Source organism: Netta rufina (genome assembly GCF_964035555.1).
Source record: "Netta rufina genome assembly, chromosome: 25".
Classification (NCBI taxonomy): Eukaryota; Metazoa; Chordata; class Aves; order Anseriformes; family Anatidae; genus Netta; species Netta rufina.
Genome location: NC_140149.1, coordinates 371,835 through 387,898, shown reverse-complemented (window position 1 = coordinate 387,898; position 16,064 = coordinate 371,835). Strand labels below are relative to the sequence as shown.

The 16,064-nt window shown below is 55.1% G+C and overlaps 2 protein-coding genes across 2 annotated transcripts; both read right to left on the bottom strand.

Annotated features, from left to right (window-relative positions):
- Window positions 1–48: 48 nt before the first annotated feature.
- Window positions 49–4,389, bottom strand: NRGN (neurogranin). Its single transcript, XM_084301430.1, has 3 exons — window positions 4,194–4,389; window positions 2,002–2,208; window positions 49–955 (listed from the first exon to the last, which is right to left on the bottom strand). Exons 1-2 carry the CDS (start codon window positions 4,206–4,208, stop codon window positions 2,002–2,004), a joined length of 222 nt encoding a protein of 73 aa, XP_084157556.1. The 5' UTR covers window positions 4,209–4,389; the 3' UTR covers window positions 49–955.
- A 3,044-nt stretch (window positions 4,390–7,433) lies between these two features.
- Window positions 7,434–15,077, bottom strand: PANX3 (pannexin 3; the record flags this gene model as incomplete). The annotated part of the gene is made up of 8 exons (XM_084301620.1): window positions 7,434–7,779; window positions 8,961–9,099; window positions 10,102–10,233; window positions 11,924–11,962; window positions 12,798–13,441; window positions 13,569–13,783; window positions 13,962–14,104; window positions 14,897–15,077. 8 exons carry the CDS (start codon window positions 15,075–15,077, stop codon window positions 7,434–7,436), a joined length of 1,839 nt encoding a protein of 612 aa, XP_084157746.1.
- Window positions 15,078–16,064: the final 987 nt, after the last annotated feature.

Genomic DNA, 16,064 nt, shown 5'->3' with positions numbered 1-16,064 from the left:
GCATTTTTCATAAACGAACATTAAAGGTGTTGGGAGGCAGGGGGGGTTGGAGGTGGCTATGGGGGGAGGTGGGAGGAGCACTTTTTTTAGATTTTTTTTTTTTTTTTTGATTAAAATGCTTTGGGCTGATTTTGTGAGGATGTGGTGGGTTGTTGGCCCCATGTCACACTAGGCAACCAGGGCCTTTGGGGTCATGCTGACGGTGTGTGTTAGTGCACCACTTGACCTGCTGTCCCTCGCTGTGATGTCACAGCTTGCCATGTCTGCATCGCACCTGCCGTGACCGGTGGTGTGATGTCATGGGGGGGCGTGTGGCATCACAGCGTTCAACTCTTGCCTGTGTGACTTCAAGCCGGCTGTCACGGGTCCATCAGTGATGTCACACATGCCTGCATGATGTCACACCCACCATCATACATCCAGTTGTGACATCAGACACACCTGTATGATGTCACTCCAGCCACCACATGTCCTGTGGTGATGTCACAGCGCCCACCGAGGGCTGCAGAGTTTCACCAGAGCTAGCTCTCATCCCCCAGGAGTGCCACGCACACTTGTGTGATATCATGCCGGCCATCGCATGTCCACCAGTGATGTCACACATGCCTGTATAACGTCACACAATGTCACACATTGAGTGCTTGCCAGTGACATCATGCGTGCAGGTATGACATCACACCAGACATCGCGGTTCTACTGGTTACCCCACCCACCCGTGGCTGTCACAGCTCCACCAGCATGACCTCACTCCCCCATCGTGTGATGTCTCTCCCGGTGCTGTGATGTCCCCATGGTGGCAAGGACAGCCCGGCCTCTGGCAGGGACCTTTATTGGGGCAGGGGTGAGGGGGGGCCCCAGCTGCGGGGGCCCAGGGGATGCATGCGGGGTCAGGGCAAAGCGGGGGCTCCTGCGCCTTGACGACTGAGGGGGCTCGGCAGGGCGGCTCCGGTGGGCCCTGCAAGCAAGAAGAGAGCAGAGCAGTCAGACTGCATGCATGGCCCTGCCTGTACCTGCACCCTGCACCTGCACCCTGCTCAAGCCCTGCTCCTTCATCCAGCTGCTGCATCCTGCACCTCCTCCATGTCCTGCCTGCAGCCTGTCCTTGCAACTTCTCCCTGTCCTCCACTGCCCCTGCTCCTACCTGTCCCCTGCCCTGTCCAGGCAGCTGGGGCACTTAGGGTGACCTTTGGGTTTGGGGAGCAGAGATACCCAGCCTGGGCACCTTTTTTCCAAGGACCTCAGTGGGGAGTGGGAGCTGAACCCAGCTCACTGTGGGCTGGAGCTGACACAGGAAGAGACCCTGCTCAGGTGACTCAGAAAGGCAGTCCTAATGAGCCTTGTGGCCTTAACAAGCTTTGCAGCATTGGCAATCGGCAGCTGCATCTCTGCTGCATCCTCACTGAATTTTCACTGCAGTTCCATTGCACCCCCACCAAATGCCCATCTCATCCCAAGTCCATGCCCCACTGCATTGTCATTGAATTCCAATTACATCCCTGCTACAGCCCCCCCTGCATCCCAGCTGCATCTGCACTCCAGTGCCCTGCATGGAGCTGGGGCAGCAGCAGGATGGCACAGCTGCCAACCCCAAAGCAGTGTTCGGGGGTTGGGACTGTTCCCTGCACCCCCGGCACCCCCAGCATCCCCAGCCCCACAGCCCTGGTACCGTGGGCGCTTTTAAATTTCCCTTTTCCTGCCAGGAGACTGTGACACAGGCTTTTAAAAATAGCATGTGCTGAGGCGAGGCGTTTGGGGTGGTGTTGCTAAGGGAGAAATTCAATTCAAATCTAGGGCTTTGCCTTCCCCGCCGTTCCTATGCTAACTACTACGGCGCACCCGCAAAATTAGGGCAAGGCAGGGCTGCCTGAATACCTCCTGCTTGCTTTTTGACTCCTGGAATAAGAAAAACCCTTCTCCAGCCCAAGTGGTCCAGCAGGAGCTGGGATGGGGAAGGCTACTTGAAGAATCCCTGCTTTAAGAGTAAGGAACATCAGGGGGTACCTAGTCACCATTGCGGAGGTCTCCACCACGGGTGCTGTTGGCGCACTCAGCATCCTTGGTTTTCCGGTCCATCTCCCCCTCCTTGATCTTCTTGCGGGTCATGTGGCCACGAAAGCTGGCCTGGATCTTGGCCGCCGCCGCGTTGGCATCGGGGTCGTCCAGGGGGATGTCCAGGATGTCCTCGTCCAGCTTTGTGCAGGCTCCCTCCTGCTGACAGCGAGGGGCAGTTACGGGGTGGGGTCCCTGCTTTGCCCTATGCCAGGAGCTCCTAAACCTGGTCTTTTGCTAAAAAAAAATCAAGGTCCTCAGGGGACTCATGGTGCATGCAAGCAACAGAGCATGGTTACAGTGTCAGAAAGATACTTTAACCCTGCTCTTTCCCATCACTACCTTCCAATACCACCCTGCCACAAACACCATCTAGACAAATGCACTGCTAGGGCCAGATCCTGGTCCCCTGAGTGCTTCAATACCAGGAGGGGCCATCCAGGGGAACAGAGGGAGGTTTTGCGGGGGTCATCACTTTCACCCTGCTTTGCTCCTGCTGACTGCCCAGTCTTTTTAACCAGAAGTGCTGCAAAATGCTGAAAATCAATGGGAAAATTGGGAAGGAGTGGTGGTGGCGAAATAATCACATTTATACCCTGTTGAAAATGCACAACCTGTGCATTGCATCCTGACCCCAAAGCATGTCTCCTTATGCAATGGCCCCCCATATAACGCCCTGCAGCCCAGCCCCCTCCTGCCACTGCAGTTGGAGTGGTCGACCCCCATTAAAGTTATCACTGCTGAGCAGTGGAAACAGGTGAAAAACTGGGGAGGGAAAAAAAAAAAAAAAAAAAAAAAAAAAAAAAAAAAAAAGCACATATAGCATTCAAATGGGACCAGAGGGGGCTGGCACTGGGCACCCCACTGCCACTGCATCCTTCACATCACCACCACTGTTTGCTTTAAAGGACTTTTTGAAGAGTTTTTTTGGTTCTTTGCAAGCTGCATGTTTGGGCTGGGGGTATGGCAGCCGTGGCTCATCCCGCCCACAAGAGAAAGCACCCAGGACTGATTCATGCAAAAGTGTGCACCCTGGCCAGGTGTGTGTGTGTGTTCCTTTTCTCACACGGGCTCTGTGGGAGCACTGGGGATGCATGGGACACTAAAGCCCTGCACTGCCTTAGAGGTGACACGATGTCACTGCAAAGTGGCACAGGAGGCACCGAGGTTTGTTGAACTGATGGAAAGGGGGACAGGAGCTTAAGTGGCACGTCCAGGGTGGAAATGTGATAGGCAGGGTGGAAATGTTATAGGCAGGGGGGAAATCCTATACCCACAGGGGAAATCCTATATCTGGGGTGGGGGGGTGGGGTGGGGGATTTGTATATCCATGGCGAAATCCTATATCCAGGGTGGGCTTTGTCGGGGGAAATCCCATATCCAGGGTGGGCTTTGTCGGGAGGAAATCCCATATCCAGGGTGGGCTTTGCCACCCCAGATGCAGCCAGAAGTGCTCTAATGCCAGCTGGGGCAAAAGGTTTTTTTTTTTTTTTTTAAAAAAAAAAGGGAGAGAAAAGGGGGAAAGGCAGGAAATTAAAAAAAAAAAAAAAAGGATGAAAAGGGGAAAAACATATGTTCATTCTGCTGGATCTGCTCTCTGAGCCGTCTGGTGACTGGGTGGCAAGGGGGGCTCACCCTGGGGTGAGGCTGGAGGGTGCAGCACTGCGATCCCCTCTGTGAGCAGCAGGAAGCACCAGATTCTCTCTTGGCTGTAAGAAACCTTCACTGCCTCCTGGAGAGGCTTTTGGGGGGACATAATGCTGGAGAAGAACAGAAAGAGGGGTCTGACTGCTGGGTCTGGGGAAAGGGGGGAGTTTCCTGCCCTGCCCCATTGGGATGCCATGCAAAACTGGCTGGAAAAGGAATATTTGGAGTGCTTTCCTCTGAGCCCCGGCAGCACCCATGGGAGCAGCAGGGATCTTGGGGTGCAAGGCTTTGCAGCAGATCTTGGGGAGGGAATGGAGTTGGTTTGGCTCCTGGGTGCTGCACCCACAGTCCTGCAGCATCGTCCCCCACAACAGCACAATCCCCCCACACACACACATCCCTGCCACCGTGCCTTGCACAAAAACAGGAGAAAGAAAAAAAAAAAAAAAAAAAAAAAGTAATTAAAACAAGAAAGCCGGAGGGCGCGAGGTACATACGTTGCAGCAGTCCATGGTGGTGAGGGGCTCACGCAGGGGCTCGCTCTCCCGGCGCAGGTGGCAAGTTGAGCGGAGCTGCTTGCCTACGTAATGCGCTTCCTCGGGGCGAGCCTATCAGCCCACCTCCCCGCCAGCACTGCTGCTCCTGCCAGGCTTGGGCTTTAGTTTTTTAATTTTTTTCCCCCTTCTCTCTCCCTCTCTCTCTCTCTCTCTCTCTTTCTCTCGCTGCCTCCTCCAATTTCTCTTGCAGCAACTCCCCTCGCCTCCAACTCCCTCCTAATGCTTAAAGGAGCCGTCAGCCTGCGCTGGGGCTTCATGCAATATAAATCCAGCAGTACAGATGATGCTATCAAATATTTAATGGGATGGGCTCTGTGCCTATGGCATGGGGCTCTGGGGCTTGTAATAGGGCAGGGGGCTGTGCTTTGTGCCCAGCGGGGCTGATTTAATAGGGTTGTGCCTGAATTTGCGCTGATTTGGGGAGGGGTTGTACCAGGGTCATGCACACATAGCTGAACTTGCAGCAAGTGGGGGTTATGTGACTGCTTGGGGGTGATACTTAGCTCCCACACTGGGGGCTTTGCCCCCAGGTTTACTTTTGTGGGAGCAGAGGGAAACCTTTCTGCACCAGCTCTGACCTACTTAGAGCTCAAACCCAAAGGAGGGCCAAGGATGAAGATGGTGAGGCCGGGTAAGCACATGGGGCATGCCTGCAGCAGCATCTCCTTCCCAAGTTTGGGATGTTTTCTATCAAAATATCTGAGCCCAGCCACTTTCCCAGCCCTTCGGGGCAGTGCGCAGACCCCTCAGACCACACCAAGATGGGGGACCCACAGAGCACCTTAGGGGGTGCAGCCTGCAGCCCCCTGCATCACCCACCTCACATGCCTCGAATCCGTTTTGGGGTTGCTAAGCAACCACTAGACTCGCCAGTGGGCTCCATGCACTGGTGTTTGCTCCAACCAGCCCCCAAAACACGCTGAGCCCCTTCTCCCCCCCCCCCCATGGACAGGGACCCCTGGGCAGGCTGGTTTGTGGGACTGCACCTGCTGTCCCCCGCCACCAGCTCAGGGGTCTGGTGGCACTGACCTGCCTCTTTGATGGCATCACCAGTACCCCTGTTCACCACCAAGGAGGTCATCATCCCTGATCCGTTGTCATCACCGTCCCCATTCCTACCACTGTCACAGTCCTCACTGCTGCTACTGCCACCAACCCCATCTCCGTTGCTGTCCCCATCCTCTCCCTTTATCCCTTTCTTTATCAGTACCACTGATCCCATCCCTCTCATCATGCCCACCCATGTCCCCATTCCCACCCCCGTTCCCACTCCCCATCCCTGACATAATTCCTCTCATCATTCCCACCTATGCCCCCATGCCCAGCCTTAACACCATCATTATCCCTGTCCCCATCCCGATCCTTGTCCCTATCACCATCCCCGTTCCTGATCCCATCCCCATCCTCATTTCCCTCATTGTCTTTGTCCCTGTCCCCCTCCCCGTCCCTCACCCATCCCCATCCCCACATCCCCATCCCACTCCAGGGCCCAAGAGGGGGTGGGAGGGGTCCACAGCTACCGCCCCCCCCAGGGTGCATCAGCCGAGGCAGCACACAGGGGAGCAGGGTGCTGGTTGAGCATCCCTTGAATCCCTGTGAGCCACTCGCACCCGCTCTCCCTGAGCCAGTTTCGAGTTGCTGCAAATGCCACCTCTTCCCACCAGCGAGGGGAAAAAAATAGCTGCGCTCCCAGCACCGATCTGCTCCTAAAAGCCTGCTCCAGCTTCAAGACAAAGGCTGCACTGCTCAGACGGCGCTTTTAGATGGGAAACCAATCCCCCTTCCCTTTTTAGAGCCTCCAGATTGATCGCTGGCTCATGGCTGCCTGCTCCAGCAAAGCAAGATGAGGCATTTCTTGGGGAGCTGAGCGAAGCTGGGGTGATCTATGCATCACGGGGATGGCTCCAGGAAAATCTGTGCTAGTGGGAAGGCCCCCCCAAAATCACTGTGCAAAATGTTGGGAGCATCATCCAATTACATGCAAAACCTGAAAAATTCCACAGTTTGGGTGGAGCTTTGTCCCAGGTCCCCCCCCAAAACCTGCTCCATCCACAGGCCCCCAGTCCTGGCAGAGCCTCTTAGCACCGCGAATCCCGCAGGCTGCGGAGGAGGGATGCAAAATGCCAGAACATTTCTAATCATTAGCAGCGTTTTGAGCCTGAGCCAGCCTGTGCATTTTCCTACCAGGGCTGTTGCTCATAGTGGGGGCCCCCTGAAAACCACCCGCCCTGGGTGATGCTTTCCAGACACTCAGCATCTCCTAAACATGACCCTGGGATGCAGAGGTAAAAACTTATGTCCACGCAGTGCGGGGCTGGAGATGGGTGAGCATGTCACACTTGCAGGGGATCACACATTCCAACTTGGGGACACGCCAGTACTGGCACCGAGCACTTTGGGGAGCGGCAAGTGGAGCTGGCAGGGCTGGCAGTCAGTGAGGCCGGGTCACTGTGCAGCGGCTGGCACTGGCCCCACACGGGGTCCCCGCCAGCTGTCCCCATCCCTCCTTCCTGTTTTTCTCAGGCTGCATATGGCAGCTCCCAGCGCCAGCTCTGTGGGGTGGCATGGCTTCCCCCCGAGGTAAGCGGAGGGGGGTGGGGAAGAGGCTGCAGACCCCCCCAGAAACGAGCAGCCCCCCATAACCTCGTTTTCGGTGATTTTGGTTTTTGCTGGGGAAGCCTGGGTTTCATTGGTGCTTCCAAAACATGTCCAGGAGGAATCATACCGGGCCCCCCTCAATCACAGCAGAGCTAGGAAGGTGTCTTAGCACCTCATCCCCGCTCTTGTTGGGGTGGTGGTGGAAGAGGAGCAATGTCACATCCCTCCTTCTTACAGGGACGGTATTAAATTCTGACAACCTCCAGGGATGCAGGGGCCTAAATATAGAGTATTAAATATCATCTCAAGGCGTGCATCTTTACAGAGATTTTCTCCCTCCTTCGGTCATGCTGGAAGGGCAGGGTGCACTCAAACAAGCTCTTAAATTTGAGCTTTATGTGGAGAGACCTCAGGTGAGAACTGCTAATAACTGCAGGGACCTTGGGAGATGATTAGTTGAGGCATTTTATTAAGTTCTTATTATGGAAGTGCCTCAGTGGCAGCGTGGGAGATTATTTTCTGCCCTGTGAGACCACCTGGTAGAGAAATTTAGGTTTTCCGATCGTGGCTCCTCATTTTGGGTTAGGACGTTTCCAAATGGGGGATGAGGCGATCGCTCAGGCTGGGTCGCGAGGGAGGCGTCCCCGTTACAGGGACCCGCTCGGAACCCGCTCCCGGGCGGGCGCTGGGGGGCTCCGGGGGGGCTCCGGGGGTTGCTCCGGGGGGGCTCCTCGCCTCGCGACGCGGCTCTGGCCGTGCCCGCAGCCGCAGCGCCGCCCGCCCGCTCCCCGCCTCGGCCCCCTCGTCCCGCCCGGCGGCGGAGCTCTCTGGAGGAGGCCCGAGGCCCGGCTCCCCTCCGGGCCGCTGCCGGAGCCGGGGGCCGCTGTCCCGACCCTCCCGGGACGGCCCCGAGCGGGCGGCCCCGGGGCTCGAACCGGCGGCGACACCGCCGGGAGGGGCGGGAGGAGGCCCCGCCCCGCGCCGCCGCCAGGGGGCGCCGCCCCTCCCCTGCTCCCGCCGCGCCCGCGCAGAAGCCGCCCGGGGCCCGACGTGGGCGGCGGCGGCCGGGCCGGGCCGGGGCGGGGCGGGAGGTCCCGGCCCTCAGGCCCCGGTTTCAGGCCCTGCCCCTCCCCTCTCCCGCCGGGCACGACCAGGCCCCCCGGTGCCCCTCGGCGCGGGGAGGCGGCCGCTGAAGCACGGCCGCGGGGCACCCGGCAGCGGAGGGGCGGAGCGACGCCTGCCCGGCCGTGTCCCCGCTGAGCCCGCTCCCGAAGGCGGACCGCGCCCCCTCCGCCCGGGCTCGGCCGCAGCCGCCACAGAGCCACGGGGCGGGAAAAGAGGGCGGCAACGTCCTCCTGCCCCCTCCCCGCAGCTGTTCATACGTCCGTTAATGAGGTCTCACCTCCGTCTTCTTTCCAGGCCAGCGTGGCCCCGTTGTCTCAGCGTGTCCTCACGCTGGTGCTCCAGTCCCCTGCTCATCATTTCAGCCCTCCCCTGCTCTCAGTCTGGTAGCTCCGCAACCCTCTGGTACTGGGGAGCCCAGAACTGGACACAATACTCCAGGTGTGGCCTCACCAGGGCTGAGCAGAGTGGGAGGATCACCTCGCTTGACCTGCTGGCAACACTTCCGAATGCAGCCCAGCAATCCCATTGGCCTTCTTGGCCACAAGGGCACATTACTGACTCACAGTCAGCCTGCTGCCCACCAGGACTCCCAGGTCCCTCTCTGCAGAGCAGCTCTCTAGCAAGTCAGCCCCAGACTGTACTGGTGCTTGGCATTATTCCTCCCTAGGTGCAGGACCCTGCACTTGCACTTGTTGAACTTCATGAGGTTCCTCCCAGCCCACCTCCCCAACCTGTCCAGGCCCCTCTGAATGGCAGCACAGCCTCTAGGGGGTCAGCCACTCCTCCCAGCTTTGTGCCATCAGCAAACTTGCTGAGGGTGCACTCCATTCCTTCATCCAGGTCGTTCATGAATAAGTTGGAAAACTCTGGCCCCATTACTGACCCCTGGGTGACACCGGTGGCTACAGGCCTCCAACTAGACTCCGCGCCACTGAGCACAACCCTCTGAGCTCTGCCTTCCAGCCAATTATCAATCTACCTCACCGCCCATCTAGGCTGCACTTCCTGAGCTTATCCATGAGGATGTCATGGGAAACAGTGTCAAAAGCCTTGCTGAAGTCAGGGTAGATCACATCCACCGCTCTCCCCTCATCTACCCAGCTAGTCACCTCATCCCAGAAGGCTATCAGATGGGTTATGCATGATTTCTCCTCGGTGAATCCGTGGTGACTACTCCTGATCACCCCTTATCCTCCACATGGTTGGAGATGACCTCCAGGATGAGATTCTCCATCATCTTTCCAGGGATGAAGGTGAGACTGACTGGCCTGTAGTTGCCTGGGTCCTCTTTCTTGCCCTTTTTGAAGACTGGGATAACACAGGCTTTCTTCCAGTCCTCAGGCACCTCTCCTGTTCTTCACGACCTTTCGAAGATTATGGAGAGTGGCGTAACAATAACATCACCCAGCTCCTTCAGCACCCGTGGGTGCATTCCATCAGGGCCCATGGCTTTGTGGATGTTGAGTTTGCTTAGATGATCTCTGACCCAATCCCCTTAGACCAAGGGAAAGTCCTCCTTTCTCCGGATTTCCTCTCTCATCTCCAGGGCTTGAGACTCCTGAGGGCTGATCTTAGCCGTCCTGATCCCTGCATACTCTGACATTTTCCCCATATCCCTCCTGAGTGGCCTGTCCCTTTTTCCACATGCTGTAGAATTCTTTCTTCTGTCTGAGCTTTGCCAGGAGCTCCCTGCTCATCCACACAGGTCTCCTGCTCCCTTTGCTTGCCTTCTTATTCACAGAGATGCACCGATCTTGAGCTTGGAAGTGATGCTTGAATATTGACCAGCTGTCTTGAACCTCCCTTTCCTTCTAGGGTCCTTACCCATGGGATTCTTCCAAGTAGATCCCTGAAGAGGCCAAAGTTTGCTCTGCTGAAGTCCAGGGTCACAAGCCTACTTTTTGCCCTGCTTCCTCCTTGCAAGATCCTGAACTCCACCATATCACAATCACCGCAGCCAAGGTTGCCCCTGACCCTCACATCTCCAACTAGTCCTTCCTGATTTCATTAATACAAGGTCCAGCAGCACAACTCTCTTTGTTGGCTTAGGTCATTAACGTTGGCATTAAGGTTGGCATTGAGGTAATTAACGAAGACATTAAATACTCTTGGACCCAGTGCCTACCCAGGCGGCACTCATAACTGGCCTCTATCTGGACTTTTTCCACACTGATCACCATACTCCAGGACCAGTCATTCAGCCTGTTTTCGGTCCACCTTACTGTCCACTCATCTAACCCATACTTCATCAATTTGTCTGTGAGGAGACAGTGTTAAGCCCTAGTAAAGCCAAGGTAAACAATCTCCACTGTTCTCCTCTCATCCACCAAGTTCACCGTAAAAAGCTATCAGGCTGGTTAGGCACAAGTCTCCTATTTGTAAATTCCCTGCTGACTAGTGATGATCACCTTCCTGTCCTCCATATATCTGAAAATGTTTTTCACCTTCAGCTCCATGAGCTTCCCAGGGACTGAGAAGTGACTCGCCTGTAGTTCCCCCCCTTTGTCACCCCGACCCTCACATCTGCAACTAATCCTTCCTGATTTGTTAATACAAGATCCAGCAGCACAACTATCTTGTTGGCTTCTCCACCACCTGTGTCAAAAAGTTGTCATCAATGCACTGCTGGAACCTCCTGAACTGTGTACCTAGCTATGTGGTCTTCCCAGCAGATTTCAGGGTGGTTGAAGTCCTCCAGGAGAACTAGGGTTTGTGACTAAGAGGTTACTTCCAGCTGTCTTAAGGCTTCATTTACCTCTTCTTCCTGATCAGGTGTCCCGCAGCAAATGCTCACAGCAGCATAAGGCACGGTAGCCTGTCCTTTGATCCTTACCCATAAGCTTGCAACTCACTCTTCTTCCACCCCTAGGCAGAGCTCCAAGTGAGAGCTGCAGCTCCTGCCCCAGAGCATCCTGGCCATGCACACCCAGTGCGGCTTCATGCCTCCACCCCACACCTCTAAATTTAGCTGGAGGCATTGCAGTGTCACAAGCACCAAGCTGCTCCTGCAAGCCTGTTCCTCCTGGCATCATCTGCTCTGACACACTTGTCTTTAATATATATATATATATATTTTTTTTTTAAGATTTCTCTTTTCCCTCCCCCTTTTTCCTTGGCTTTTGGAGACCTGGAGGAAACCTGGGTCACAGGGATGTCACTTCTCTATTGCTGCAGTCCCCACTGAGCTGCCAGAAGCTGCCTGGTCCTGGCAAAAGGCTCTGTGTTCCAGCAAAAAGGTTCCCTTCTACTCCAGGAGCATCCTAGCCCCTGCAGCTCCTCTTTCCCTTTCCTTCCCACCCACCTTCTGGCCCTTGCTCTGCTGTAGCAGTGCTGGGTGGCCCCCAAGCCCCACTACCCTCCCCAACGTGCCTTGAGGAAGAATTTCACCCCCCTGCAGGACAATTTCCCTCTAGGGCTGAGAGCACAGGGCACATCCCATCAAGGAAAGGGGCAGAGATATAGCCAAGGGCTCCTGTTTTACACATCTCTTTGTGACAGGAGTGTCTGCTGCAGCGGATGTCCTAGTTAATAACAGAGAATGGCTAGAGGGTTCTTGGGTCCTCTCCCCCCCATCCAACCATATCACTGAAACCCTCATTTCTCAATCCTGCTGTGACATCAGGAAAAATTCTCATGGAAGCAGCACTACAGCACGCAGCACTCAGATGTCTGAGAGTTACTGTACTGTTTTATGTTTTGACCCTTTTTGGCTGGAGAGGTGGAGAGGATTCAACCCCAGCACAATGGAAAGGGGGACAGACAGGTGAGCTCAGCCCGGCTGCCAGTACCATATTACAGAAGCCGTCACACCTGTATCAAAACCTGAGTTTAATGTACACAACCAATGCTACTACCATTGAAGAGGATGCAAGTGGATCCCAACAAAGCGACCAGGCTTAGATCCAGAAGCTGCTGGGGCCAGGCTCAGGCAGAGCCGAGGGAGTCACGGGTAGCTTTTCCCTTTGCTTCCGCTCCAGGCTTCGTTTCTGGATAGGGCAGGGAAAAGAGGAAAAAATTCAGTACCTGAGCATTTGAGCCACCTCACACCAGCATCCTGGGCTTTCTCCACCAGCTAGACCCAGAGCTGGTTGTGCCAGCCCTGCAGTTGCCATGCCAACAACGATGCTAAATACAGCTCAATGTCCCTTTCTTTCCATATTTATTCATTTCAAAACCACAAACCTCAGACTGCATATTCAGGGCCAGGAAAGGAGCGGAGGCATCCTGGCTCCCACCCTGCCAGGGGTGAGTTGTTTTGCAGAGCCCAGAAACCACTGTGAGCTACTCCAGGAGATGACAAAGGAGGTGCCCCCCCCACCTCCCCACAAAATCTTACGTGGTAGAGGAAGCATTGGTGCTTTGGGAGCCTGTCCACCACCCACAGCCATGGTAACATGAGAATATTACACCAGCACCCTAAAATTTAAGGCTAAGCCCCCACTCATCAACAGACCAGGCTGTTGTCTTCCTCAAAAATGAGGACCCTCCCAGTCCCCCAGTTTGCCCAGAGCCTGGGTTTAAACTCTGCAGTTTTCTCAGCGAAACTGTTCCTATAGCAACCCCTGCCTACGCGTGGGCTTGTGGTAGCATCACGGCCCTGGCTGCCAAACCAGTCCCCAGACATGAAAGGGGAGAGAAAGCCATCAGCTGCCCCCTCAGTGACCCCTGCAGCACCCCAACCCTCGCCCAAAAAGCTTTAAGGTCTTGGCAAGAGGCTAAGGTACAGAGTGGACAGGTTCAGCCTCATCCACAAGGTAGGATGTGATAGTGTGGGTGCTGAGAAGACTGCAAAGAGAGGTCATCTCTACCCCTAAGACCTACCTATGGCCTCACCGTTGGCCATGGGCACACAAGCCTCGTATTTTGGCTTGGAGGCCTCCAGCCCAGCCAGCAGTGTCATGAAGTCAACAACGGTATCGATGTCCTGCTTGTCAGCAGTGGCCTCCCGCAAGGCGCTTACAGCACTGAGGCGGCTGAAGGATGTCAGCTCGGAGATGTTGGCCCGGAGGAAAAGAAGGATGATGTTGAGGTCATTGATGGGGCAGGTGAGCATCTTGCGGCTGAGAAGATCAAAGGCAGGCAGCATCTCATAGACAGAGAGGAACCCTTTGTCCCACTGGCAGAGCTGCAGAGCATTGTAGATGACTACAGGCATAAGGAGGACATAGACACCACCAACCGTGAGGCTGATGAGCTGGAAGACAGAGAAGAAGACCAGCTTGCAAGGGATGAGTGGGGGAACATAGGGCTCAGCTTGAAGCAGCCCTGTTTTGATGGAGCAGCTGAACTCATCCTGAAAGAAGATGTTGAGATGGAGAAAGACCAGGTAGAGACAAGTGGCAGCCAAGAACAAGAGCAGGAGAAGGTTCCTCAGGAGGTAGATGATGACCAGGGAGTGGGAGTGCTGTTTGCACACCAGGTAGCGCTCCAGCAGTGGGAACTCGAAGTACCTCTCCTGGCGAGCCCTGGAAAGAGAGCAGTGACTTGAAGCCACCCCACTACTTCACTGAAGCCACCCTGAGTGAGGATACCAAATACACCAAATACAGCACAGAGGGGCTAAAGAAGCACATCCCCATCCCACCATCTCACCTCTCATATTCCTCCCAAAATTGTTCTGGCTCAGTACTGGACTGCTGGACCTTCCTCATGTGCTGTACGAGGCGTACAGAGCGGTTGTAGGACTTGTCCAGCTCATCAATGATGAAGAGAAGATCGGAGTGAAGGGCAGGGGTGGCTGCATAGCGCCACAGCAGGTAGGGAAGGTACATGAGCACCGCCACTACCAGCAGCGAGTACGGGAAAACCTGGGTGGAGAAGACCACCCCCAGGTTAGAGAAATCATCTTAGAGTACCCCCAGGGTAGAGGGATTTTAGCGGGGGTGAGGTGCTGGACTATTTTGCTCCTGCAAGATCCATCCCCACTGCCATCATGGTGAGACCTGGTAGTGCCCAGACACCATCTTGGTGGTCCCATCAACATACCTTGAGAACCCAAAGGGACTTGGTGACAGCATGTCCTTCAGCATCAAAGCCATGGTGGAGGAGTGAGTCCCAGCAAGCCGTGTCAGCATAGGCAGATTGCTTCCCCGTGAAGTTGGAGGGGGAGAAGCAGCTGATCTGCGAGCCTACAAATGAGGAGAGGAGATGAGCATGTGGGACAGGGCTCTTTTTGAATGTCTCTTGGAAATGCCTGTCCCCACTGCATTTTCTGGCCGTCAGAGGAGCTTTACCATCACCTCCTGAACACTTACTTCCCTTTGAGCACAGCCACGGGTTCATGGCAGCAATATTTAAGCCCAGCTAGAACCCAGTGTGAAACCTAATCCTGCAGCAGAACATTAGCCAAATCCTGTTCTGGCTTGAGGTTGAGAAACACCCAACAGCTCTATCAGTGAAGTCCTGTGTACTGCCATCACCAGCCCATCCCAGTCATCCAGGCAAGCACCAAGACAAGGAGGCACCCTGGTACAGTACAGCCCCCAGAGAGCACCATGGGGAACCCCGACACTCCACCAGCAACTCCTCTGAAACAACCCTGCTGTTGCAGTGGGAACACAAAGGAGTGCTGTAAGCAGAGCAGCCGGTGAGCAGTGGAGCACAGACAAACCAGTGCCTTTAAGATTGCTGGGGTTTTAGGATTGCTGTTTGTGCACCGTGATGGCTACCAGAAATTAGACAAAACAATAAAACCCCATCAGATTGATCAAAATCAATTAAAATCCACAATCAACTAATAGACCTGAGACAGAAAGCCTGGAAATCCCATTTTAGGGGATTTTAGCGTTCTGTCTCAGAGCATGCCCATGTGTGTGAAAACACCAAGCTTTTACAGCACCCACCACCCCCATAGACCAAATCTGTCCCAGCAACAAAATGTGATCAGTGGCTGGTGCAAACCCCCGTCCCCCACAACTCACCAGCAGAGAACTCCCGGGCAAAGGCCAGAGAGACGAGGAAGAGGGGCAGCCCCACTGCGATGAACTTCAGCATACGGTCACTTGGCAGCTCCAGACGCAAGCCCTTGGCACGGGAGCCACTGGGGTCCGGGAGGAGGGCATCCGAAAGCATATACTCAGCAGCTGTGTGTGACAGGGACATTTTTCTATCTGGGACAGGACGCACCACAGGGAAATGGAAGTTGGTGCTGCTGCCTGGAGCTCTGGTACTGTCTGAGGTGCAAGCAGCGTGGCAAGTGATTTTGTACATCTGAAGGTATCGCATGCCAAGCACTGCCAGCCAGGCAGCTGTAAACGACAGCTTAGACAGTGCGTTAAATTGACTGATAATTACAGGGGAAGCCTTTCCCTGGTGAGGATGCAAATAGCATGCCTTGAAATAGGGAAAAAAAAAAAAAAAACAAACAAACAAAAAAACAGAACACCTCGCAGTCACAGCACCACGGCCAGGAAGACAGCATTCCTGCCCAGCCACCACTTGTCCCACTGCATACCAGATCTTGGTGGTTTTACTCCCCTCTCTCATAAGCAGATGTATTTCCAGCAGCATGTTCATGGGGTGTGGGACTCCCAAGCTATTTTTGCCTCCTGTAACAAGCAAGTATGGGGCATAACCCTACTGAAAAGCCCCAGCTGAGTGGCCCCACAGGGTACAAAGAGCCCTTTCCAGCAATCCTGCACGGGCAGAGAACTAGGGCTCCTGAAGGTCCCCCAGTCCCAAGACTTGGGGACAGGCCAAGGGACAGTGGGAGCTGAGATGTCAGTGGCTGCACTACTGATGCAGAGCATAGACTGCAATTCCCCGCATGCCAGCTTTTTAATCTCTCCCTCTCACCCTCTCCAGCCTGGCACCATGGGACCAGCAGCCCACACAATCAGGGACAAGGTAGCAAGCTCCAGTAGGAGAGCAATGCAAGTAGAGGGATCTAGAAATAAGCAATATGGAAATCAGAAGGGGGTGGTGGGATGGAAAAGAGAAGGGTAGAAAAGCTCCCCCACTCTGGCAGTACGGCTGCTGCCCAAAAAGCAGGCAGCCAAAGCCCTGTGCTGACAGCACCAAGCTGGGGGAGCCCTGGGCTGCTCAGCCAAGCCGAGGCGAGGGAGTCCCCACCATGCTGCAGCTCTGAAC